Here is a 27,144-nt window from a genome sequence, read left to right as displayed (position 1 = left end):
TCTAAATGAAAATAATTAACGGAAATCCATTAAATTCGAATTTATTCAAAGCCGATTTTATTTGACATTGTTATTAATTGATTCAAAAAGATAATTTATTTGATTATTTTGATTAAATATTTCATATTTATGAAAAATTGATCATTGGTCATAAATTTTTAAAAAATAAATAAACTATTTAAATCAAAATAATGGATCGAAAATAAATCAATTTTTAATTATTTTTATTTTTAGAAACTTTTAAAAAAATAGAATAATTAAAATTTTTAGGGTTGAACGGATCAAACGCGGATAACCTTAACAACCGTACAAAGTAAAATCCAGCGCAGCAATTCTAGATTTTGACCCCATGGATATCGCGTTTTTATTAAATACTCGCTGTCACCTTCCCCTGTACGAGTAGGACGCGGACTCCCCCCTTTATAAAGTACAAAGCCTGGTCCTTTAGGGTTTTCTGCTCCCTATGATTTTCGCCTAGTCGCGTCTCAAGCTTTCAATTCTTCGAAAACGTGAAAAAAATCATGTAGAAAGAATTGCAAATTTCTTCTCTATCTCTAGGGTCTTGGATAATAGCTACTGGATCTTCAAATCTCTCATCGTCTTTTAGGGTTTCGAGGTTTGCTAATCGGATTAAGTTCTTAATCTGATTAAACTTTTCTTTTTTTTTTATTTTGCTGTTTTTCCCCATCTTCCCCCTTTCGGTTACCGGAAAAAAATTAAATTGGAGATAAAAAATTTTGAAGCGAAAAAGGAATCGACATTGATTTGAGATTTTATTGAAAAATATGAAGCGATCGAGGAAATCAAACAGGGTATCTTGGGCTCCAGGTGTTAATCTTTGTCAGGTATAGCCGCCATTATTATCTTCGATCAATCATTAGTGGTTTCATTGCCTTTTTCAACAGCTGCTTTTTTTGCCTTTTCCTTTATAAATAATTTCAGAAATTTTACGGGTGGTAACTCCTAATATCTGATAATATTATTAGTATTAATTTTACCTTTTTTATTAATAAAAATTGAAATCGAATTTTATATTGATCGTAACTGGAATTTCATCGAAAAGTTTGAGCTTTTAAGTATTCGATTTTGAAAATTACTGATTCAGTAATCCAGAGCTGCAATCAGTTCTCTAATTGTTTATTGATAATGTTGATTTTAAGTGATTATTTGAACGATAATGGTACTATGAAAAAAGGAAAATAAAAAAGAGAAAGAAGAAGAAGAAGAAGAATTAATGAATCCCAGAAAATAATTGTGATGAAATTTGTTAAGTGGAAAGAATTATTGAAGATATTGAAGTGATTCATTTGATAACTATAATTTTCCCAAGGGGCAATTGTAATAAATTATGTACGAAGTTTAATCTCCTAAAATATTTGTAATCAAAGAATCAAGAACATGGTATAATAATTAGTAAGGCATTAAAGTTGTAATCTAAAATTATCAAGAATGTCGGACAATAATATGCCTTTCGACATTAAGAACTGAATCGAAAGGAACTTATTAGTCTGAAATTGTTGGTTATTACATGATACTCTTTAAAAGTATGGTTATCATTCTAAGACCTTTGTCATAGGTAAGCAAAGCTTTGTCTAATGTATAAGTGAATATGCTGCCATTTGGTTCAAAAAAAAAAAAAGAATTTGCTGTTAATTCATACTTTAGGTAATTCAAGTTGGGAATTTTCAATTTAATGTTGGAATCTCACCACCAAAATCTGATCTATTCACGTTCTATGAATTTCTGACAGGAAAACATATATAAGAAATGCATAAACAGAGATATCAACCCTTCTTGATGAAGGGAGATAACTTTTCTTTAAACGAAAAAGGGGGAAACTTATTGTTTTGTATTCTCCCTTATTAATTAAATTGTTAAGCACATATTGTTTCATCAAAACTTTATCATAATGCTTATCTCGCTTGATTATTATGAATATCGAAATCTTAAAGCTGTTAGTCTTAAATTATTCTGACTGCAATGCTGAATATACCCAGTTATAAATGTTTCTGCTACTACTAAAGATAAACGACTGTAATATGCTAAATATTGAGTACAAAATGAAGTAGGAATGTATTCAAGGTTCAGGTAAAGTTGAGGTTTTGCTCCTAGGGCAAGTTGCTAGCAGTAATTGTGACCAGTGATTATAATTAGCCTAATGAGATTACAGTGTTAAACAACTTAATTTTTGCTTAGCAATAGACTTGAGTGTCTAGTTGCACACCAGCTTTGGATGTAGTATAAGGTAGATGCAATCTTTCTTTAAAATTTACATAGAAATGCACAGAATTTATGACATATTTCTAAGTTAAGTTGAGAGTGCTGGTTCTGTCACATTTCAGTGCATTTAGAATTGTCTGGCAGTTGCAACTTTGTTAGTTTCATTCTATGTCATTACCGTCTACGATTACTTAAAACAGGAAAATGGTATGGCTAGTTGATGTGATTTGACAAAACGTTCCATAAATAAATTTAGGCCTTGACGTTGTTGAATTTGTCTATTATAAAGATTGATATCTCATCCAGAAGAATGGTGATTACCGTGAATATCTAATGATGCTTATGTTCTTTCCTTTTATATGGTCATGTCATAAAGAGCTACTGGATTTTGGTTTTTGGGGATAACGTTATCTGAAAGATCCTGTCGTAATAAAATTTATTAGGGTAGTTAATTTCTTTATCATTGGTAAGTGGAAAATTTCAAGTTTTGAGTATGTATTTGCCTGGAAACTATAAATTCCTTGAGATATTGTTATGTTGTGTTCGGGTGAGGTCTTCAGTTATGCTAGCATGTCTTGAATCTTCAAGTCCTTAAGCCTTTTCTTCCCTGTTTCCCATCTTTCTTAGGGATCACTAGAGCTCATGCCATGAAGGTTGTTTATGTACACAATCAGACGATTTAATAATTATTAACCTGCTAAAGTGGACTAATATTGTCTCAGGTGAAGCTGTTTCTGACAGAGGATTGCCCTTCAAAAGTTGGTGAACTTCAAGATACTCTTCAAGCAAAAACATCATGGACATTGCAGCCCAGTGGAATGTGTGCTAATGACCTCCCCCCTGGGTTTGAAGGTGGTCATTATGTGAATGGATTGAAATATGATCTAGCTGAGATGCCTAGGATCCAGTGGACATGCCCTCCAAAAGTAAGCAGATCTATCTGTTCTTTTGTTTCTAAAAAAAATAAATTGCTTTTCTAATTTCAAAAGATCTCTAGTCTTCATATAGGTTTTGTACCATGGTGGTGAGAGACTTGTGGTCTTCTGAATTGTTTTATATCAACTTGTGGCATATTATTATCTTGATATTTTCTGTCTTGAATTGGACTCAATATCTAACCTTTTGCTTTTTGTCACATTTAAACAGTTTGTCTTGAATTGCAACTGGCACGTTGTAGCGGCTGAAGAGAGTGAGGAGGTAGAGGCTCAAACACTGCGAGAAATGAGAGTGCTTGAAGCAGTTTATCCTCGCCTTTCTGCCATTCCTCCTAGGTACAATTTCATCCTTACTTCTGCAGATCTCTAGTAGTTCCATTTGTCTTGATCTGACTGTCTTAATTATCCATTTTTTGTAGTCCCTCTGTTTCTATGGATGTAGAAGTTGAACCTTATGATGATAGGCGAACTCCTCTTGTTCCTCTAACTCCAATTGAAGATGAGGAGGGTGCAGATGTATCATCAGATTTTGCTATTCAACCAAAAACTCTCTCCAACTCCCAGACAGCTGCGTTGATAATGCCCCAAGGTCTGTTGGGATCCGGAACTCACGGTATGCCAAATTGCCCTAGTTCTGCTGTGAAGTCACCTGCCCTTGACATGTTGCCTGGTGCACGCTCTGATGTAGTTGTAGCTGCTTCGGCTGCCTTATCTGTGATCATGAAAAGCAAAGAGCAGGGAAATTTGATTGACACTGAGTTGCTCGTTAAAATCCTTAGTGATCCAAAGATGGTAGAGAAATTAATTCAGGATCATGGTAATCTACCCGCTGCTGCCAATGCGGTAAGTACACCTCTACACACCTCAGAGCCAGAAACTGTAATAACTTCTCTGCCCCGCTCAACACCTGCTATAGTTCCATCCCCAATGCCAGCTGACAGAAACTCAAACCATTTCATAAAAGAGTTCCAACCTCCATTAACTATGCCAGCTCCCAGGGCAGACATCGTTTCCGTTTCTATGCCTAAGAGAGTAGAGCCTTCAGTTCCCTCATTTGCGGATATAAATATGATTTCTGGACATAGGGCTGCAAATGGTAATGCATACTCCACCTTGAACAAGATGCAACCTGCTCTTAGTATGATACTTGTTCAGCCAAAAACTCTTCCGGAAGTGCAGCCTGTTATTAGTTCAACACCTATGCAACTAAATGCTGGTCTAGCTGTTGCCGCGATGGCAGCGAACCCTGTGAAGGATGCTAACTATATTAAGAACCTGATTAGGGAACATGGAAGAGAAAAGCAAGAACCTAAAGTGCACAATATACCAAAAACTGCAAGTCATCTTAACCACACCCAGAACCAGAATATGGTACAGAACATAAAACCTGTGGCATTGAAAGCCAAGTTTCAAAAACCTTGCATGTATTTTAGCACTCCCAAGGGCTGCCGGAATGGGTCCAATTGCCTTTACCTGCATGACAAGTCATTACAGTGGCAAACAGGCAGAACATTGGAGTTGGAAGCTCCAAGTGCCAAGAAAATGAAATTAGGTTGGGAAATTACAGGAAGGATCTAAGAAAGATGGATGGCATTTAATTTTCAGTGTAAATATCCTTTTTCTTTTCCCCTCATTTGAATCCTATATAGAATTTGAGCGATTTACCACAAAGAGAGGGGAGTTCAAAAGTTTGGTAGAAGAGAAATGTAAGAAGAAATTTCATATTTAGAAGAACTTCACTCGGAACTTGTAAGCATGACAGGAATTTTTCAATGGGAACAAGAAGCCATGCTGAGGAAGAACATGATAATGGTTGTAAACTAAGATAAATTTTATCCATTACATTCATAAATCAATTTAATTAGATAGATATTTCTTCAAAATAACAAACGGCGTTAATAAATCTGATTCAATTACTAAATCTTAGCTTATGATTTTATTTATATCGAGAATTTTTCTTAAATTAAGAGATGGAATTTAATTTAAGTAATTAGATAATATACTAATCAATCAATTAAATACTACTTAAAAATACTCTTTTTTAAGTAGGGGATCAAACACTTTATACCTTATCATTTTCATTTTTTCTACTTTATGCCCAAAGCAGACGATGGATGATGATGAAGACCTTGTTTCATTCCAAAATAAAGTGCAATTAGTGGCAAAAGGAAACAAGGTCTCAAACTTGCTATCTTTCTCCTATCCAACTATCAGAGGACATAAAATCTGCCTGACTCGCTGAGTTTTCACACACTAAACCTGCAAAAAACTCATTCCTCATTTGAACAGGAATATTTCCCCATCAAACCCACTTAAAAGAGTACAAAATTAATGAAACAGAGAGTGAGACAGGGAGGTTGGGTTGGGGAGGGAGATCTATATTTTAACCAAAAGCTTTTATTATGAACAAGTAAACAATCTCACACCATAAACCAAAATGGTTCTGCAATTAAATGCTTTAAGCAACCAAATTTGTTCGCAAGCGTTTAGGTCATTGTCAAAGTGTAAAGTACCACTCGATAAAATTGGCCATAGGCATTACCAAGAACAATTTCAGAATATTCTTGAATATATTTTCTGAATACACTGAACTAAATTACTTGATATATCCAGGCATCATCAGCGATGATAATCAACCAGTTCTCATGATGATGTGAACCCCGCTATCAGTATCCACAATGTCACTTATCTCACCAACTTTAAGAGCATAAGTTGCAATCTCGAACGGCTTCTGCATCTGGCCTTGACCAAAACGACCTGCACAGAAAGTTTATATTAGGTTTTGTTCAGATTATGACATATAATGCTGGTAGCACAAACTAACCCAAGGAATCATGAACAATATCAGAATAGGTCATGTTCCTTGTAGTATATTGATAAAGACGATTACACTAATATAACAGTAAGTCTTAATTTGCAGCGAAAAGCTCAATGTCAATAATGGCATAAAATGATATAACATGCCCATTATCACAAAATGTCCTTGAATTAAATGATTGTTTAGCTTCGCATGTGGAATAAGTAGTGTGCCTTGCAACCTTGGGATCAAATCCTGTAATCAAAACTCCATAAGGGATAAGAAGAGTTATTTCCTAAAAGGGTGAGATAGGTCAAAGTTATCCATTTTATATATACATATATAAAATTTTTATCTTTTTCAGAAGCACAAGATACAAAAAATACATGAGACAAGGGGTTGATCCATCAATTAACCTAGGAAGACAATTCGTGAAAGATTATCACCACAAGAAAGAATAATAACAGACAAAAAATCAGATACAAAACGCTCTTGTCAAATTCTCAGCTTCCATGAATTTTAAGCAAAATAAAATGCCTCTGAACTACAGTTTGTATGTGCTTTAAATACTCCCATTTTGGAAAGCATCATGGTTCCCTTCACAAAAACCTTTACTTAAGTTACCTCAAGTGTTAAAACTTTGCAATTCTGCAAAACAGGTAATTTGGTTTGCCAGGTTGAAATCTTGAGTTGCCAAGCAAAACTCAGCCGTCAAAACAGATTAAGACTTTAATTCTTCAAAGCAATACTCAAACACAGAAGCAAAGCAAGCAACAAAACTAGGGTTATTAATACATTGGATATCTCTTGAGCCGATGGATGACTCAGAAACAACCTGTTGAGTAAACCAAACTGACCATTACAGCTCCAATTTGCAGAAGTGTGCAATGCTCACGTTTAGAGCATTAGGGTATCCCAAAATTTCTAACATCTTTAAGACTTGAAACCCTAATTCCACTTTACCTCAAATCTCTGTTTTTCCGACGTATTCAAAAACCCTAGTAACTAAAAATAAGCATTGAACAAATCCATGACTATATGACTCGATTGGGATTCTCTTTTCAATCATTTGTATTACTCAAAGCTTCTTCTTTTTTTTCCTCCCAATATTCAGCTTCTGGCAATTTTCTAAGCAACCAAATCAACGATATCCTTAAAAGTTTGAACTTTTGCACTTGCAATCAATTCAAAAGCAAAGGGGAACAAGCTTACCGAGATCCCCGCCGCGTTTAGCAGAGCTGCAATCGGAGTAGCGAGAAGCAACCTCGTTGAACTTAGCCTTGCCCGAAACGATGTCGTCACGGAGGGCTTTGAGCTGCGAGACAGCAGCGTCTCGAGTGGTGTTGGAGATGACGCGGCCTTCTGGATCCTTCCAGGAAGCCTTACGGCGAGAGCCTTGGTGCTTGATCAGTATGTGGGATGCCGTCACTTGATTTGCCGCCGTCGATGATGACATCTTGCTCTTCTTCCTGTGGTGGTGGCTTTGGTGGTGGTGGTGGTGGTTGCTGGTGCTTGTTGGGTTCTTGCCTTTCAGTTTCTCCGCCGCCTCGGTTCGATCTGCTGACGAGATCGAAGCTTTCTTCCTCTTACGATCCGAATCTATCTTCGCAGCTTTCGGGAGACTGCAAAAAGAGTGGAAATGCAAAAACAAAACAAAGAACAAGGCGGCTGCTTTACCGTCAAGCTATGGGTTTTAGTTTTATCATGAGGGAAAGCCGCTGTTTATCTTCTGACGTGGCGTTCCTTCATTGGTGGTAAAAATCAATTTGATTATTCTTAAAAATTTTAAGGCTTTTCCTATGAAGAAGACATTAACGATAGTTGGGATTCTCCAGTATTTGCAAATATAGGACTTAATGCTCCAAGAACAAGCCAAATTTGAGAATAAATGACTGATTTGTTCATGTAAATGCTATTTCCAAGGATGAATCAGAGGATTACAGGCTTTGGAAAATGATGGAAACTGGCTTGGATGCTTTGCCACTTGCATGCTAACACAAGTGGCAATATCAATGAATCAATTTTCAGGCTAGCATGTTGTTTTGACTTGAGTTGCCACAGGGATTTAAATCATAATCAGATTGGAAACTCTGGAATTCATTACACTTTGAGGCCTAGAAGACTCTGTGCCAAGCCTTTGTAAGTTTCCCAAACTGATTGATTCATTGATCTATTGGAAAACATACTGTGCTTTTATGCCTGGAGAAATTTTCAATCTGCAAAAGAATACTACATTTGATTCAATTTCCGTCCAAACAATCAGCCTAAGCTCAGCTAAAAGGTTAAAAACCCACAAAATCAAGTCGCTCAGCTGGGAAAATGCAAGAGTTTTCATTTGTCTGAAGCTTTACTCCGATGGCCAGCTATACATCTGTCAAAACAGGCCAACCTTTTCTGATAATTTCATTTATCTTTGCATCAATCTGCTTTTGCATCCTTGGGGGGCAAAGCTCTGCAGCATATCCATTCAGTTTTGTTGCCAGATTTGACCTCTCAAGCTCATCTTCAGGCAGATTTCCTATCAGCTGTAGCAGCAACGGATGGCGTTTGAGCTCAAATTTCTGTGGCATTCAAAACATTGAAATTTATAAGTCATTTACCTATCGCAGCCATAAATCATTTGCCTTCTAAATCTATATGGTATATAGTTTTCAGTTATCCAAATTCATGTGCACATAGAAACCTGGTTAGTGGTTATCAGTTGATAATTACTATTAACACAACATTCATGCTTGAGCTTGCCAATTACACTGGTCTAAAAGCAAAAGTTTAAAGCACTGGGGAAAAAGGAACAAATAGATAGAAGACAATAAAAAAAATGGCAATCGAAATGACAAAGATAGCAACTAGACAAGAGGAGAAACCATTTTCTTCCCAAATGAGATGCAATTGAAATTAATTAGTTCATGATGCCGTCCGTACCCAGCATGCTCCCAATAACAGAAATCCTTAGAATCCTTATTCAGTGCTAAACAAGCATCCAACCCAACCGGCTTGTTATTTCAAGTTCAAATGTATTAAACAAGTTCAGCGCATTATAATCTAAGGCAACTGACAACTTAAAGCAGCTTGTGGATCATAAGCTACAACAAGCAACTATCACACAATGTCACCTCCTTACAGCCTCTTTCAAACAAGAAAAAGAAATGGGAGAGCATTAAACCTGATGTTCAGGTTCCGCAGGATAAAATGATCCAAGTTGTTGAACTTGAGTCGTCACAATGCTGTTCCGTGACTTGGTTTGCTCCCTTTCTTTGCTCATGGCAGCTAATCTAGCCTCTTCAGTCCCATTCGTAAAAATAATAGACCTGTTGAATTGAGATATGAAAGTTTATCATTAAAAAAGTGTGGGAATGAAGTAATAAAATGGTTTGTTCTTTTATTTTTAGTTACCCCATACCTGTATTGATTACCTACATCTGGACCTTGGCCAAATACCTGCCTTGGGTCATGCCTAGACCAAAAAATCTCCAAAAGTTGCCTGAAATTAATCTCATTGGGATCATATTCAACCTGTCCATCATTCACATAGCATACACTCAATCAAATTTAAATGGAAATACCAACACTCTTTTCAAACATTTTTATAAAAATCAGATATTTTCCATATTAAGTGTTCAGCCATTAATTTTCCTTCTCTCTTTTGGAAGAATTCATTCCGAAAACAACAGTATAAACTGTCACAAACTCAGCAACTAACCCAAGAACAGATCTGCGTCTACAATTTCTCAGGGATTATTAACAAAAGTTTTCCTAATTAAATATTCTAAGTTTTATACTCGGAAACAATGAAAGAAATACTAAAGGAAGAGGGCGTTGAAGAGAAAGTAACGGACCAAGACGGACTCCGCATGGTCGCCCAAACTTCTGTATTCGGGGTTGATCTTGGACCCGCCAGCGTAACCAGCAGTAGTTCGAACGACACCGTTCAAGCATCCGAAGACGGCCTCCGATCTCCAGAAGCTACCGAGAGCGAAGACCGCCGTCTTCAGGGACTGGTCTGAAAGGTCCCTAGGTGTGCCCGAGATCCGATCCGGAATGCGAATGGAAAATGCTTTACCGGCACATAGAATTGTTGACAATGAAGCCAAAGTTAAGAAATTAAGGAGAAGGATATTCCTCTCCGCCAAAGCCATTGCTTGTCGGGATCGTCTCAGGGTGAGAGAAAGAAAGAGAGGGAGATTCCGGGTCGATCAAGTACCCATGGTCGCGCTGTGATTGGGCTCAATTTTTTGAGAAAGAAAAAAGGATCAACGGTTGTTTGGGCTCGAGTCTTAGGGACCTGGTTTCGTTGGGTCCGTTGGATCTCTCATGGCTGTAGGAGAATTCAGGTTTGAGTTTCTTAAAGCCTCAGCTGGGCTCATTGACAAGCCCATTGGGAATTTGTATTTGGAAATGGGAAACACAAACCTGAAGGGGATCAAAGTCTTACCGCTTAGGCCAATAGAACTATAACCTTGTTTTCTCGACCAAGCTCAAATTCTTTAACTAGTAGTTCGTGGCACTGGCCCCCGATCAAGGATTCAGCTGTGCGTTATTTTAGCACTTAGCAATGAAGATTGTTCATTTTCTCTTTATAAAATGAAGGTTGGAGAATGGAATTTCAAGTCAAGATAAGTTTTCAACCATTAATCCTGAGTTACAGAACTACAAATTGATACCTTCCCCTGGCTGTGCCAAGATATAGGGTCTAAAGGCCAGTCTCCAGATCAATCAAACTCTCACTCCAACCCAAAAAGTTCAGAAAGTTGGCTCCATCTAATCCCAAAAATGTAATTGACAGCCATCTCTGCCTTAACTAAGATCAGTCTTAGAACTTGCCCCGTTCAGCCAACTAAGTTGACATCCACCATATATTTGATACACAGCATGCAAAGCATCATATGAAAAGCTTGAGAGAGAACATGGATCATAAACATTGACATCAAACACTTGAGTAAAAATCCAAATTGAAAACATAACCATCCCTCAAACAACTCCAAACAGTACCATTATCTGATAATTCAAACAAAATTTGTAGCATAAATGTGCTGAATACTCTTGAATGTAAATATAAAGGGCAAAAGAACTAACAACAAGTAATATCCTAAGCCTAAGCCTTATCAGCCTTGGCAGCAGTAGCAGCAGCTTGTCCTCTGAGCCTACCAGTCCTCCTTGCAGCAATAAGACCAACCTTCTGCCCAGGTGGAGCATCACGCCTAACAGTACTAGCATGACCAATGTGTTGATGGTTACCACCACCGTGAGGATGCTCAACTGGGTTCATTGCCACACCACGCACCTTAGGCCAGCAGTTCCTCTTCACCTTAAACTTGTGGTAAGCATTACCAGCCTTTAGAAGAGGTTTCTCGGTCCTACCACCTCCTGCAACCTGGCCAATCATAGCACGACAGCCACTTGGAACAATCTTCTTGGAACCAGATGGAAGCTTGATCCTGTAACATCAAACTCCAAAAGGTCATTGCTGAAACCACTAATTACCCAAAACTTCCACCATCATGTTCATCTATATTTAATCATTATACATCTACTTTCAAAGATTAAGCAAAAAACCATCATTGAAGCACATAGGCATCAGCACGATAACGAAAAGGTCACATGTAGAGGCCAGTGAAATTTAACTAAACAGATAAGATACTGAAACTTCACATATAAAGGTCTGCAAAACTCAAACTAAATGGTACTCTTTCAGCTAAAACCTTAGCACTAGATCAAATCCGCGTGCTTAAAAGATGCTATTTCATTTTACATTCCATCAATTAATAATTAAAGCACAGCCAATCATTCGCATCCACCAATTAGATTAAGGTTCTTAAACTAGGCGTACATTTAAGCACAGATACCCATAGGAACACCTCAAGAAACAAAAAACATTATGCCAAAATATATACAGAAATGAGCAATTACCAAAGCAATATTAAAAACTTATAATATAACCAAAGAACAATCACATAGCCAATAGATCCCAAATTAAAATTAGAATTAAATCAGAGTAAGAATCAGAGACCTGGTGGTGTCGTTATCGGGGTTGTGACTAATAACAATGGCATAATCACCAGAACACCTAGCGAAAACCCCACGATCACCAACATGATGCTCGACGTTGCAAACGACAGCTCCTTCGGGGATAGATCTAAGAGGCAACACATTGCCGACCATGAGAGTAGCCTTCTTACCACAGTACACGAACTGTCCAGTGTACATGCCCTCGGAAGCGACGAACAGTTCCTTCTGCTTCTTGTAACGGAACGGGTGACGGAAGACGACGCGGGCTAAGGGTGCGCCACGGCCCGGGTCGTGGATGATTTCGGTGACGACACCCTTGAGGTAGCCATTTCGCTCACCGAAGTCGAGGCTGCGGAAACGGGCGGGACCCTTGCGGTGGTGGGTGTGGGCCTTGAAGACGGAACCCGCACCTTTACGCTGAGCTCTGATGACACGACCCATTTGGTGAGACTGTGTGTAGCTGTGAGGAGACCTCTCTCCTGGAGGCGGCCGATGGAAGAAAGTAGAGAAATGGGCGTGAAGGGTTAGGGTTTTGGTCAAGAAGCTTATATAGACATCAAGCAATCTAACGGCGCCGTTTAGGATATCTTGAAATCCAAAAAATTTAGGCCCAATATCCGTTCGGCCTGACATCTAAACAGGCCTAGTACCTGTTTGGCCTAACATCTCTCTCTTAAATGTACAATCCAAATTAAATAAAATTTTTGAAAAACTTTTAAAAAAATAATTTTTTAAATAATAAAACAAAAAAATACTAGAATTTTTTTTCTTTTAAAAATATGGCAACTTTTCAAAAAATATTCTTCTCTCAATCAACCTCTCTCAACACTTTTTTAAGAACAAAATTTAAAAAAAAACTAAAAAAAAAACTAGAAGCTTTTTTTGGAGTGAAGTTTTCTCTTTTTTAAAAAAAATACGTAACTTTTCAAAAAATTCTATTCTTTCAATCAACCTCTCTGTCTTCTCCTTTCTGTTTTGAAAAACAAAATTAGAAAACTTAACAATAGAATATCAAAATTTAAGATTTTTCTCAATAATAGAATATCAAATTCTAAAATTTTTTTATTCTTATAAAAATTAAGAGAAAAGAGAACTCAAAATTTAAAGATATGTTAACTTTTCGAAAAATATTCAAAAAGTACTCTTCTCTCTCAATCAATCACCCTTTTACTATTAGAAAAAAACAAATCAAAAGACTCAACAACAGAATAAAAAAATCATTAATTTTGAGATTTAGTTTTATTTTTTGAAGAGTTATTTTGTTTTTTTATAAATTTTTTTATTTTAATATTTGAAATGTTTATAAACTTTAAGTATATTTATTATTTTTTGAATTATTAAGTGATTGAGGAAGGCATTAATATTTGATAATTTTAATCAAAATTATAGTTTATATAATTTATTTTGTCAACTAGTTTTGGCTTAATTTTAAAAGTTATTATTTTTCATAAGAACTCCTAAATTGTTTAATGTCCAATTCCTATGGCCTTGGAAATTTAAAGGCTTGGAAAGAATTAATTACATGCATCAAGATTTAAAAATAAATTTATTCTTATAAATTTATGGAAGATTAACAAAGCTAGCTTATGTTAATTAGTTTGGGAAACCAAAATTTACACAAAACAATTTTGATTCTTTATAAACCATTTTTCCTATAAAATACATGTTATTTATTTATAAAAAGTGTTATCTAATTAACAGCCATATTTCCCATTGACAATGAAATTTTAAATTTGAATATTACTATTCTTTTTTTTTATATATAAAACTAAACATTCATCGATCATTCCTTCTCCTAATGAAGAACAAACACATAACCCAAAACATCATACCCTGATTAAATTTTTAATTTAAAACTTGTAATATGAAAGGTGTGAGGGTCTCCTAATTTCTACCGTTTTAATACCACGAGCTTGATATTTTCTCATCAAGAAATAGTAGCACATCATTTTATTTGATTTTATTGAACAACTAACTCTACATTGTATATTATTTTACAAGAAAATTAAGTATGTAATGATCGATTCTAACATAAATTAGACATTATCATTTTTTATAGTATACACTTGAATATTATTATTTTGTCTCTCAATCGATTTTATGAAAATGAAGGAATAACAGAACTACTGAAACAATCTATTTGATTTTTGTTAGATAAAATCATGCAATTATTATTATTATTATTATTATTATTATAAACTAATGAAGGTTTCATAGCTTTGAAGCAACAAAAGAGGTTAATGAGAGTTGTACCAAAGATGTGGTGAAAATGAATCTACTCCCTGTAAAAAGAGTAAAACCCACACCTTTTCCATAAAAGAAATTGATTTGCCCATATCAATCAAAGATACTTTGTTCAACCTGGTCCCACCATTAAACCACAAAACACTGTTAGCACCTACTAACCTTTCTTTTCTTTTCCTTCCCAATATAATCTTGGGCGTTGATACCATTCAATATCGGTGGATAAACGGCCCACCAGGTGCGGTAACACGAGGCCTTTCACGAACCTAACTACACCGTCGCACTCCACCTAAGGAGCGGAGTAGTACCCAATCATACACCACCACGTGTCGGAAGGGGACCAATACGCAGAAGCAAACGAAATCCAGTTCAAAGCTTTTGAAAAGGTCAATTGCGTGCTGACAATACGCCGTCGCTTTTTCCCATCTCGGGGAGCGTTTTAAAGAGAAACTCCAGATAGCCAAACCCGCTCCTCCCACTGTCCAGTCTCTGTTCTTCCCTCTTCACATTGTGAAGAAGAAAAAGGACAAAGAAATTAAAAAATAATAGAAAATCTATACATTTTACGAAATATATTTGATTTTTGAATGCTTATTTTTTACTTAAGCGAATCGACTCTGGGGTTCAGTGATCGCTGATAATCTGCATTTCTTCCGGTAAGTCCAATTCAGTTTCTTTTTTAAATTTTTTGTAGTGAAAAAGAAAGAGTTTAATTTGTTTTTTTTTTTTGAAAGTTCAATGAATTTTTTGGTGTTCTACTTTTTTAACTACAAAAAGGGTTTTACATTCAGGGTGTGAATTTTGAAATGGACCGAAGAGGTTGGCCATGGAAGAAAAAATCTTCCGAGAAAGCTGGAAGTGAGAAACAGGCAGTTGGAGCAGATGGAACCAGTGCTTCATTGTCTTCCTTAGCATCTCTTGGAGATCAGGTTAGTTAGGAAAAACCCCAGAAAGCTTGACTTATGTATGAAGCTTTTTACTGATTATTTCAAGTTTGGGACTTTTGTTCTGTCTTGCTATGTACTGACAGGAAAAATGTAAGAAGGTAAACTATGTTCAAATACCGATGGAATCTTACGTACGGTTGACGGGTTTGGAGGATGAAGTTAACAGGTTAAAGGGTGAAGTCAAGTTATACGAGGAGGAAGTAAAGGAATTGAAAGGGAAGCTGTCTGCAGCTCAATCTGAGATCAATGCTAAGGATGGTTTGATTAGTCAACATGCTAAAGTTGCTGAGGAAGCTGTTTCAGGTATGGCTGAAAAATTTGTTCCCTCCACCTGTAATCCTACAATTTAAGAGTGATGATTGAGCCAAGTTTTTGTGTACTTTAGGATGGGAGAAAGCGGATGCGGAGGTTGTTGCGTTGAAACGGCAACTTGAGACTGTCACTCTCTCGAAGCTTTCAGTAGAGGATCGAGCATCCCATTTAGATGGTGCTCTTAAGGAGTGCATGAGGCAGGTAAGGAATGTAAAAGAGGAAAGTGAGCAGAAATTGCATGACGTAGTTCTAGCCAAAACCATACAATGGGACAAAATAAAGCTTGATCTTGAAGGGAAAATAGTTGAATTGGATCAACAGCTTTTAAGGGCAGCGGCTGGAAACCAGGCACTCTCAAGGTCATTGCAGGAGCGGTCGAATTTGATAGTTCAGATCGAGGTGGAAAAATCTAAAGCGGAAGCTGAAATGGAACTTATGAAGGAAAATCTTATGTCACGTGAGAAGGAAATAAGCTCACTGAAGTACGAGCTGCATATGATTTCCAAGGAGCTTGAAATTCGCAATGAAGAAAAGACTATAAGTATGAGGTCTGCAGAAGCAGCAAACAAGCAACATTTAGAAAGTGTCAGACAAATTGCAAAGCTCGAAGCTGAGTGCCAAAGACTACGAGGCCTTGTCCGGAAGAGATTGCCAGGGCCGGCTGCATTGGCCCAAATGAAGCAAGAAATTGATAAGTTTGGACGAGATTTCAGTGGACCTCAATCAAGAAGGAATGTGGTTAAGAATACTATTGCAAATTTGTCTCCACAGGTGGAATCTGCTGATAACTTGCCACAATCCCATAAAGAGATTGATTTCCTTACAATGCGTTTGTTGGAGATGGAAGAGGAAACAAAGATGCTTAAAGAAGCTTTGGCCAGTCGTAATAGTGAACTGCAGGCTGCCAGAGACATGTGTGCTAAGACACTTGTCAGGGTCAAGAGCTTAGAAGCACAAATACAGGCCCATAATAATCAAACATGCTCCCCTAAATCAAACTTGGGACTCCCTGCTGATGGTCCTTCAACTCAATATGCTAGCAATGCCCCCAGTACCATTTCCCTGTCTGAAGATGGGATTGATGAGGAAGGACTTTCAGCTGAATCTTTGGTACCAGCAAGCTCTGATATCTCTCGTTTGGGGATGGGGAAGAGCAGTTGTAAAGTTAACAAGCAAGAGAATGCCAATTGCTTGGAATTGATGGATGACTTTCTGGAGATGGAGAAATTGGCATGTGTGTCACATGATGTTGATGGAGCTAATGCTGTTTCAGACCATCCACTCAATGCTGGAAATTATGAAGCAGAATATAAGACACCGCTCAATACTGCCAAGGGTCAGGACCTCTTCTCTGATCAAGAGCTTTGTTCAAGTCAATCATCAAAGCAGGGTTCTTCAAGTGTAAGATCCTCCACAACAGAGCTTGGGCAAGATGCAGAAAATCTGCCCTTCTTGAAGCTTCAGTCAAGGATTTTTACAATTTTTGAGTCTCAAACGAAGGACCTGGATTTGGGGAAGGTCTTGGAGGACATCAAATCTGCTATATTGGAAATACAAGGATCTCTCCCTCAGCACTCAGTCACCTGTTTTTCTGAGGGAGTTCAAATAGGTCCCTCCAAACAAATGGGTGTGCCTGAGGAGAGTTTGATTTTGTTAGATCAAGAAGGCATTTCAAAGCACAATTTGGCATCTGCAATATCTCAGATTCATCAGGTTGTATTATCACTTGGCAGAGAAGCAATGAGAGTTCAGGACACTCAACCAGATGGCCATGGCCTAAGTAAAAAGTTGGACGACTTCTCTGCCTTTGTTGATAAATTTGTATTGAACGGAAAGGGTTTGGTTGACTTTATCTTGAAGCTTTCTCATGTTTTTGCCAAAGCTAATGAACTGAACTTTGGTGTCTTGGGCTTTGGGGGTGATGTTGGAAAAGTCAGCAGTGATGATTACATAGACAAGGTTGCTTTGCTAGAGAATGAGGTTCAGGAATACTCATCAAAACAGGCGTGTACTGAAGGGTGCCAGCATATTTGTCATTCCTGTCCTGACTCAGAGGTACTTCAAGATAGAATCTTGAACCCAAGTTCTCTAGCAGCCGTTACATCATGTTCATGCTTATTAAAACAGTTGGATCAGCTGAAAGTGGATAAAGAAAATATGGCAGTGGATCTAGCAAGAAGCACTGAAAATCTTGAAAATACAAAGTTGCTGCTACAGGATACGGAGAAGAGTCTGACAGAACTAAAGTTACAGTTGGCTTCCTCTCAGAATCTCTACAGTCTGGCTGAAACTCAGCTGAAATGTATGACTGAGTCTTACAAGTCATTGGAAATGCGTGCACAGGAGTTAGAAGCTCAAGTAAACCTTTTACAGGAAAAGTCTGCTAAGTTAGATGACGAACTACTAGAAGAAAAGCGTGGCCATCAGGATGCCCTGGCTAGATTCAAGGATCTTGAGGATAAAGTGCAAAGGTAAGCAATGAACTATTCTTAGTGCTTGATAGTCATGTGAGCAACTATGATCTCTTAATAGTCAGTCAATTTACCAAATAAGGGAAAGGGAAATAATTAGTTCAGCAAATCAATGAACTAATGGGTATTCTAAAATGAAAAACTACTGAGTGTCCATTGGAAGTCATTGGTTATTTTGATGTTGCACTGTAAGCTTCATCAGTTCTTTATTGGTGGTTACACAAATCACCGTCTGGGTGAAGCATTCTGTATTTCTAACTTGTCTGTAAATACTCTGGTTTTGTTAAAGGAACAGAGCGTCCTTGGTATGTTCATCATCAGAAAATGAAGATTCTGACATGAAGATCAAACAGGTATGTAGTATAATGTGATAACTTTATTGGAGAACCTAGTCAAAGAAAATATTAAGTGAAAAAACTTAGAATGAACTGTTGGTCTTTCATATTCCATTCGAAGATGCCTCTAGAGGTGTTTGATATGCTATCTCTTGCACTTCCTCTGCCTGCATTTTTGTTATTTAGAGTGTTTAACTGTTCTCACTTTAATTGCTTCACCGCCCATTTTTGCTTGACTTATTGCATTTATAACCATATAAAGGCTGGAGGGTTTGTTAATTGATCAGGATGTTCCTTATTTGATGTTTTCTTGAATGACTGTTAGCTTTAAAAGCTTTAGCTGAAAATGTCCTCTTTCCACTCACTCTATTGGCAGGAAAGAGATATAGCAGCTGCAGCAGAAAAGCTTGCAGCATGCCAGGAGACCATTTACCTTCTTGGGAGGCAGTTGCAAGCTTTGCGCCCTCAGAAAGAGAACCACCAGTCTCAGTGCAGTGACAAGCTGCTGGGTGAAAGTTCAATGGAAGGCAGATTGAATCATAATGGTTCTAAGTCTGATGACTTTGATCACATTGAGACAGATAGTGTAGCTTCTGCCGATGTGCAATCTGTGAGTGAGGATTCCTTGCGTTATTGCCATTCGGCATCAAGTCCTTCGGATATTGAGCCAAACCTTTCCTTGAGGTCTTCAGTGAGCTCATCTCACCTCAATCATAGGCGCACCAAGTCAACATTCTCGTCATCTACTCTTGAGCAAGAGAAACATCTGCGGAGTTTTGGTCGTCTTTTTTCTTCAAAAGGGAAGAATGGGCACTAGAACTATGCCCTCTAGCTTTTGTATAGGTTTTTAAGTTGATGGCATGTACGGCAGGGGTCAAGAACTGAAGATTGAAATGAGTAGATGATCAATTTTCCACATCAATCGATTAGCCCTGTCCATCCTAGATAACATTTCCAATGGGATTGTAATTGGGGTTCTAATCGGAACTCGCACATTGTAGATATTATAGTAATGAGGTAATGAAATGGAAGATCAAATTGCTTGCCTTTTCATGTGATAGACTTGCGGTTACCTTGCGTAAATTATCATTCTAATCAGGTCCCGGATAGCCAAAGGAAAAGGTGCCTGGGTCTGACTTGGACCTTATATCAGATAAAATGCAGTGCATTTTACTCCTTGTAAATGCATAGCAGACGCATACAATAACAATTATAAATGTAACAAAGGGTCAATGCAGAAAAAATGAAGGTGTGTCGTTTTTTGAAGACAGACAAGTGCACTGAACAAGGGATACATTTATGATATAACACACCTGAGTGTAGGGTGAGGCACGAAGCCAGAATAAATTATAATGGACTAAGACCTGCACTCAGATTTGGTTCATGAAATTTTCGTTCACAAAACATCTCACATGCAGGAGTAAACCAACCTGACCAGTAGACTTCTCAAAGCAAACCTGAAATCCTCTGGCAAAAGAAGCATGTGGTAGAGGCAACTTCATGTCACCACTAAGAAGCTGGAGGTCGAAACGTACTAGACTGAAACTTGGGGGACAATGATGACATCCAAGTACGCTGATTTGGCAAGTCAGGATGATTTTAAATTAGGTTTGTGATGGCTATGTGATCAGAGAAAGTCCCCAAAAATTATATGAGAACCAGAGTCCAAATTGTGAGCCAACGTGTCTGCCCCTGTATCTCAGTTTACCAAACCCACCTCCAGACTAGCTTTTCTCCGTGTACATGGAATTAAACCAGCTCTGTATGAAAGAGTATAACAAAGAAAGAGACTGATATCTAAAGGATGTAGTCAAGATTGGCGCAAGAGACATCTATAGAATGCATAACAGGTGGCTAGTATGCAGATGCCAGTCAAGCAAATCTGGAAGAGCCATCAACTAATCAAACCATTCTATCTTCAACCTATTACAATGGGGCCAATGGCTGCTGGCTCTTTCACTTTTTGATAAATAGAAACATATCCAAAATCATGGCTTTCCCAGCTCACATCGGAATTCTTTGAAAAGGATCGTAGCACTGACAAGTAACATCCAAGATTTCACTATCAGAAAACAGTGTGAAGATTAATTCAAAATGAAATATGAATTAGTCCCACACAAGATCAGTTGAGTTGGCAACTAGTTGTATTTTTCAGCTCCAAATTTGCAGTTCAAGCACTTAAAATTTGTACTTATTTCCTTACAATATTCATCCCTTGCTCTTGAGATTAAGAAAAAAAAAACCGATTAGACATGAGACACTAAATCCGCCAAAAAAGTACTTGGAAACTGCAGTGATCTTAATTAATGATGCTGCTTAAGAAAAAAAAGGTGTGAAATATCATATCATAGTTTGTTGATCACACTGTCATGGCATATGAGCTTTATCTAGCCAGCAATCACAAGGCAATGAGGTCCTTGCCTTTTATTACCAATGTAGGCTAGCAGACATCAAACTACAACAACTGGTACAAATGTGAGGGACATGAAAAAAAAATCTGAACAGCTAACGCGGAGGACCATCTATGTGAATGCCGTGGTCCTAACAGATACTTACGAGTCAATAAGCAGAAAAACAAGGTTTGCTTATATGAGTTGCTCAGGTGATCAAATTCAGCTGCTTCTGATCTCCTTACATGGAGGGGACAAAAAACTTTGAAAAATGCTCAAGGAACCCTACCAAGGTCCAATGGACCCCAATTGCATGTGCAACGTTTACAAGAATGGAAGGAGATTAAGCAAAGTAGATAACTGTTTTGAGTATCAGGCCTCCATCTTATCAACTATGAAACCACATCAAAAGATGGACATCATGATGTTATTGTGCATTACAAACTCAATTAACACAGAATGGCTCTAAACCTCTGAATAATTTAAGTCCATCTCTTCAGGGAAGCTCCATCTTTCACTTTATCTCCTTGTATGTTTTAATGTCATTAGTCTTCGAGAAGGATTTTCATGAGTGGTTGCAATGGTTCTTGGCATTTCTTTGAAGGGTTGAGCTGCAACAAGTTTACCTAAAATGAAAAGAGTGTAATGGCACAAAAGATGTAAACTTTTATCACTAAGCCACATCCCTTGGATAAACGAGCAGATAATAAAGCATGCTAAATCACCTAGAAACATAGATCATAAAATTGGTTGGTCTAAAAGCTCACCCAGGCGAAGGTGGAGATGACTTGATGAATTTTTAATTTTTATATTAACAGCTTGAACAAACAGGAAGCGGTTTAGGCTAAGATCAAGTGTGAAACAGAGAATTCGAGATGACAACTTCCCGAATCTGCATCATTTGCATGCTTTTCTCATCCAATAGAAACCATAAGTACGATTCTCCCTTCTTCCAAATGAAAAGATAAAATGTTTCTGTCTCCCCGTGAACATAGAGAAGTCATGAACTAATATTAGTAGCATTTGGCGTATAAGTGTTGTTTATAAGGCTGAAATGGCATCTTTGTATCATCCTAGAAAGACCAAGAAACATGCTGGTTTGAAGCACTTAGCAGTAGATACATTCACATCAAGAAGCCAATAATAAAAGTAGGTGCTATATCTTTTTCAGAATCTTTTATCTTTTCCTTTCCATCCATGGTACTGGGGAATGAAAGTTCGGATGATTTGACATAAAGAAAGAAGCTGCCAAAAGCTTATTTCTCCCATCTGTTACTTCAGATTCAAGCACTCGCCAATGACAAGAGGCTGATTCAACTTGCTGAAGAAACTTAAACCTCCATGAAGTCAACCCCATTTAGTATGTAATTACGAGCTGGTTTTAAATCTGTAACTCTACGATTTGTCCGGATTTTGAAGCTATTGACGACATAAGGACAGAGGGAGAGCAAGAAAGACAGACATGTAATTTAAGTAAAAAAACATGGATTTACCCATGAAATCTTTTCCATTACTTCTAAGGATACTCTCAAGAGCACGTGGAATACGTGCCACTCGAGGGAAAAATACAACTTATGTACATGCCGGATGTACAGATTGTAAATAACTATAAGAAGACCAAAATGTCAATAAGTTATGGTAAGAAAAACCACTCATCATGCATAAGAATGAGGGTAAATGACCCAGAATGGAAGCAAAGCAACTTCATATGTCTTTCTTCAATCCCCGACCGAAGTTTCTTCATCTGATCATGGCTGTTAGAGAGCGAAAAACGACTTCTTCACAAGGAATCGTAAGGCCCATGTCGTGGTTAAAGCCAAACTCCTCTTCAGCTCTTTGAAGCAAGCTCTGAAACTCAGGGTGAGCCAACCATGATATTGGGATTATGTATCTGCTTCTGTTCTCTCCAACGTACACAACAAAATGGCCTTTGGGTACATCACCAGGAAGGCTGCTTTCATCATAACCCTGTTTCTTGCCAAAACTTGAGCACCTTTTCAGAATCTGTTTGATAGCTGCTGTTTGTCGTAGCTTGTTTGATTTCTTGATAGCCATCTTGTTAGAATTAAGATTACTTGGTGGTGGGGGAAGAAGCAAGGAGGCTAAAACGGAGAGAATTGGTATGAGGGTGGTGGGGAAGGATTAAGGTATGTAGAGGTATTTATATGGGGGGGAAGCGTGGGAAGAGAGATTTATGTGTTGAACAAAGTCATGTGCTATGTGGAAGAAATGAACAGACCAAGGATGAATTGGAGGTAACTGTATGTAAAGGCATGCAGGTTCCAATCCCAATGGGGCTTAGCCTACCCTGTTGTCTCTCCTAAGGACAACATGGGTCCATTTTTTCTCTGGTTTTCCTTCTCAAGTTTTCCTGCATTTGTCTCTTCTGATACATACCTTGTTCTAAGGCTGAGAAAATTCATTATTATCTATATTCCAGTTTCCATAGTACACAATGTGTCAATTTCTCTCTCTCTCTCTCTGAAAAGTTAATAATAATAATAAAAAAACGTCCCTTTCCCTCTCTTTGACATGATTCAGGAAGTTCCAACTTCTAAACTTGACCATTGGCTTAAATGTTGAGGTATAAAATAACCAAAACAGAAAGAAATAGTATTAAACATACTTTTTTAATTTTATATAATTTTTTTTAAAAAAATTTCTTTGTTATCAATCAAATCTGAAATAGATAACCTGTTTAATTTCTAAATTAAAATATGATATGTCATATTTCTAAAAATCATACATTTGAGATTTTCTTTAAATTATTCATAAAATTTGAACTTAAAATCACTGAGGTTGAAATTAACGACCAATTATGCCAACTTCTTACAAAATTCAAAGATTTGATGCTCTCAGCTGGCATCAGTTTTGTCTTTGTGATATGGAGAATAACGGTACCTGTGTATCTTGGAAGTGACAACCATGAGATCTACTGAGTCCTGTCAAGCAAACCGTGCATGGCATTCTATTCCATCTCAAATGGAAAGACCCCAGACATAAAAGGCACTACATTTGTTACATAAATTTTACAACATACTAGTACTTTAGAGGATTTACCATAGCCCATGGCTAGGTCTCAACTTGGTAGAAAAGGAACTGAACGGTCTGCTGGTTTCATTGGAACCTTTACAGGACCACCGGAGACCTGTGTACTGATCCAATCATGATGCCTCATGGTACAATGTAAATAAACATAAGATGAGGATTGTTACAGGGACTATAGGCCATAAAGGACATTGAATGCTTGTCCCAAAGTCACGGAATGTCCAAAATTTGGTCCTTTCCTTTATATACTAGTCGTTGATATTCGGAGTTCGTCAAACTCAAGGAACAGATTTCCGGTAGTTTTAAGGACCATAATACAAATCAAAGCGACCAGTTTTTCTTTTGTCCCACTCAACACAGAATTTTGGCCCTGTTCAGCGTTGTGGCGTGGCTGGGCTAAATTTGCGCTGCCTGGTGACCCCCTCTTTTGTTGCTGGGAAAGCTTCCATCAACAACAACAAGGCTCCTGCCCCACGTAATCACAGTGTCATCGAAAGGGAAGCATGGCAATTCTCTCCTCCTAATTCCCCCCTTCTTCCATCCGGCCCTACATTTCACCAACTCAAAGAGCAAAAGAAACATCACCCCTAGGTCTTATTATCCATTATCAACAAAGTTGCAAGCTGTCTCGCAAGTAAACAGACTCTGATTGCATCGACCAGCACTTAAATCTTCTGGCTTGCCAGGTTAAGGCCTAAAGGGTATGATCTGAAGCATATGGGGCACGAACCTACTGCTGTGGAGTTCATGTAGAATTCTCAAAAACACTTACGGGACTGCCCATGTGCTTCTGCCAGAAACATGAAAATTCTCAAAACCCTCAATAATCAAGGTACAGGATAGACTGGGAAATGCTTACAGCCTTTCATTCAGCTAACGTACGACATGTTTCCCATGTTTCAAGGGCCAAAAGCCTGCTTTAGAGCCTACCCTGCCAGCTTGCTTTATACACCTCTTTCAGAAGACAGCAAACGGACGTAATCTTGCATGCAAAATCCCAGAACAAATTTTGGCTCATAGCAAACTTTAGGGTTCTTTTTAAAAATGCTCTTGATAAGTGTTTTTAAAAATAATATTTTTTATAATTTAATTATTTTAATTAAAAATATTAATTTTAAATAAAATTACATTTAATAAAATTCACATTCACGTCTCAAATCAACTTACATTTTTTTACTTTTTCTCATCCAACCATTCATCTAGAGTATTTTTTATTAAAAGGAAAAACTTTTAAACATTTTGAAATGATTTTTGATATACGAAAAAAAATTTTCGAGCGCTTGGAGCATTTTAAGTATTTTGAAGTAGCTTTTGGTTCATGAAAAAAAATCTTTAAACATTTTGAGCATAATTTCTCAAGTAGGCATATTCGTTGATTATATTGTTAAATGAAATATGATGCGTTGTTTGAAGTTATTGATTTTGTTAAATGAAATTCAGTAATTTTGATGCTTTTTAAGTATTGTGTAACTAGTTTTTAAGTATTACATGATTAGCTTTTAAACATTACGTGATTAGACTAGTTTTTTTGTACTATGTAACTTAGTTATTGCTTAAAAATCAATCACGCAATATCTACAATCTAATCACATAATAACTACAAACTAAAGACGTAACGATTAAATCACGCAATATGTAAAAACTAGCCACACAATACCTTAAAAACTAGTGATATAATATCTAAAATCAATAATGCAATACTTAATAATTAATTGATTTGCTTGCTTATAGTTAGGTTTAAGTTGTCCAAGTTATACAGTGTTCTGATTTATAGATATGTCTAATCAATTTTAATCTCTCAATTTTAAAGTTTTATGAATATATATAAACTAATAAACTTAAGAATTTAAAATATATAACTTGATATCATCTCTGTTCTTGGAGATGTCGAGAAAGAACTAAATAATGAGACAGAGTGTATTTGGTAAGAGAGAAATCGAGATTTAATGTTGAAGTTTTTATCTGAATGGTGAGATAAAAAAATTAAAATTATTTTAATTTTATTTGAAATTGTTTAAAATGTATTGTTATCAAATCATGTTAAAAATTAATTAAAAATAATTAAAATTATAATAAATAATATTTTTAAAATAAACTCATAACTTTATTACTTCTTTTGAGTGATATGACCTTAGCTGAAGGGGAATTTAGAATTGGGATGGGCGCCGTGAGTGACATAGATAGGCTATGCCATCGTTTTCGCTAAGGTAAAAGTCATCTTTTGATAGCTAATACCTCACTGGCTGCGAGGCCCCTGGTTGTGGCCTATGGCTACCTGATCAAAAACAGGATGCAAGCATTTCTTTTTCCTGAATCAGTAATACGGCGATTGGCGACCACATCCAATGATGTGCATGTGAAGGCCATGTTACTTTTGTCGTGAAAATGCCTTAACAAGAACAAAAAAATGGTTAGCAGAACTACGTAATGCCGCTCAACATCGCAAGTGCTAGTGACATCCTTCGGCATTGCCAACCTACTCTACTCAAACCTTCTCTCCTACCTGCATTTCTATGGCTTGCTCATTTTTCTCTCTGCTCCAATAGATATTTCCTCTAACAAATCTCTGGCAAAATTCATTCCTTAAGTTAAGTCAACCATGTATGTAGTCTATCGATGTTAATGAAATAGACATATTCTATCTCACTCAATGTTCTGTTCTTGATCTCATAATTTGAGGTCACACGTCCAAATACTTGATATAAAATATAAATTAAAAAAAAAGACACTAATTAAGCAACGGATCAAATAAGAGCAAAAGGATTTTCTATTTGTGTTAAAGAGGGAGTCAGTAACTATCAGATGGAGGCTTGATGATACTTTCAACTAGGACAGATAGAGTTTAACGCCGGATATATCTATATCACACCATCTTCCCTGTACTATGATGATAAAACAAATGGGAAGTTGACTGTATGATCGGATGAGGATTTTGTTTAGTTCTTTCTTTTGGTTCCTTGGGAAGGAATTAGGATAGAATCAATTGGGGTGTGGGGACATTAACCTTATGATACCTAATGGAGCAATAATGTATATCATGACTCAAAAGCTCAATCATTGAGTGCTAAACTCGAATGAACAAAGGTCAATTGATTATAATCTAGTTGTTTTCATCTTCTTTTCCTATATATTGGTTAAGTCAGACCACACCTTAAAGATGTCTTCATTGATAGAAATCAATAGGCTCGCATATATCTGGCATGCAGACGAGGACAAACAGATGCAATCGAACTGGAACACACACAAAATGCTTAGTTTTGAAGCCCCGCATGGAAGGCAGAGGTGGCCCATCAAGCTCCATTCACAAGTCCTGAAGCACAACTTCCAGCAAACTGAAAGTAAACGTGCTGCACAGCAGGAAAGTGCACGCCAAAGCCCAAAAACCATAAAGTCACGTCCAGGCTACAACACACAAACTGTTGCTCCTGACCTCATATCC

The 27,144-nt window shown here is 37.1% G+C and overlaps 6 protein-coding genes across 7 annotated transcripts; 2 read left to right on the top strand and 4 right to left on the bottom strand.

Annotated features, from left to right (window-relative positions):
• The first annotated feature begins 411 nt into the window (after positions 1-411).
• LOC110409991 (zinc finger CCCH domain-containing protein 6-like) lies at positions 412-5,053 on the top strand. Its single transcript, XM_021419547.2, has 4 exons — positions 412-845; positions 2,943-3,146; positions 3,367-3,491; positions 3,575-5,053. Exons 1-4 carry the CDS (start codon positions 786-788, stop codon positions 4,731-4,733), a joined length of 1,548 nt encoding a protein of 515 aa, XP_021275222.1. The 5' UTR covers positions 412-785; the 3' UTR covers positions 4,734-5,053.
• Positions 5,054-5,536: 483 nt separating this feature from the next.
• PIN1AT (peptidylprolyl cis/trans isomerase, NIMA-interacting 1) lies at positions 5,537-7,617 on the bottom strand. Its single transcript, XM_021419616.2, has 2 exons — positions 7,165-7,617; positions 5,537-5,912 (listed from the first exon to the last, which is right to left on the bottom strand). Exons 1-2 carry the CDS (start codon positions 7,406-7,408, stop codon positions 5,788-5,790), a joined length of 369 nt encoding a protein of 122 aa, XP_021275291.2. The 5' UTR covers positions 7,409-7,617; the 3' UTR covers positions 5,537-5,787.
• A 269-nt stretch (positions 7,618-7,886) lies between these two features.
• MSRA5 (Peptide methionine sulfoxide reductase family protein) lies at positions 7,887-10,174 on the bottom strand. The gene is made up of 4 exons (XM_021419549.2): positions 9,789-10,174; positions 9,353-9,465; positions 9,116-9,260; positions 7,887-8,513 (listed from the first exon to the last, which is right to left on the bottom strand). Exons 1-4 carry the CDS (start codon positions 10,086-10,088, stop codon positions 8,316-8,318), a joined length of 756 nt encoding a protein of 251 aa, XP_021275224.1. The 5' UTR covers positions 10,089-10,174; the 3' UTR covers positions 7,887-8,315.
• Positions 10,175-10,884: 710 nt separating this feature from the next.
• EMB2296 (Ribosomal protein L2 family) lies at positions 10,885-12,471 on the bottom strand. The gene is made up of 2 exons (XM_021419548.2): positions 11,960-12,471; positions 10,885-11,387 (listed from the first exon to the last, which is right to left on the bottom strand). The coding sequence occupies exons 1-2, from the start codon at positions 12,397-12,399 to the stop codon at positions 11,045-11,047; spliced, it is 783 nt and encodes a 260-aa protein (XP_021275223.1). The 5' UTR covers positions 12,400-12,471; the 3' UTR covers positions 10,885-11,044.
• A 2,177-nt stretch (positions 12,472-14,648) lies between these two features.
• On the top strand, positions 14,649-19,772 carry LOC110409686 (filament-like protein (DUF869)). 2 transcript variants are annotated; one of them, XM_021419125.2, is made up of 6 exons: positions 14,649-14,858; positions 14,994-15,131; positions 15,233-15,452; positions 15,535-17,932; positions 18,228-18,285; positions 18,644-19,772. In XM_021419125.2, the coding sequence occupies exons 2-6, from the start codon at positions 15,009-15,011 to the stop codon at positions 19,082-19,084; spliced, it is 3,240 nt and encodes a 1,079-aa protein (XP_021274800.1). In that variant the 5' UTR covers positions 14,649-14,858; positions 14,994-15,008; the 3' UTR covers positions 19,085-19,772. The 2 variants fall into 2 exon arrangements, with proteins under 2 accessions (XP_021274800.1, XP_021274799.1); XM_021419124.2 differs by having other exon boundaries at positions 14,650-14,858; positions 18,222-18,285; positions 18,644-19,770.
• A 2,353-nt stretch (positions 19,773-22,125) lies between these two features.
• Positions 22,126-22,947, bottom strand: LOC110409342 (SAUR-like auxin-responsive protein family). The gene has a single exon (XM_021418652.2). It carries the CDS (start codon positions 22,710-22,712, stop codon positions 22,398-22,400), a length of 315 nt encoding a protein of 104 aa, XP_021274327.1. The 5' UTR covers positions 22,713-22,947; the 3' UTR covers positions 22,126-22,397.
• Between the last annotated feature and the right edge of the window lie 4,197 nt (positions 22,948-27,144).

Source organism: Theobroma umbraticum, unplaced genomic scaffold (genome assembly GCF_002168275.2).
Source record: "Theobroma umbraticum cultivar Fairchild unplaced genomic scaffold, ASM216827v3 scaffold_44.0, whole genome shotgun sequence".
Lineage (NCBI taxonomy): Eukaryota > Viridiplantae > Streptophyta > Magnoliopsida > Malvales > Malvaceae > Theobroma > Theobroma umbraticum.
This window is presented reverse-complemented; position numbering and strand designations above follow the sequence as displayed.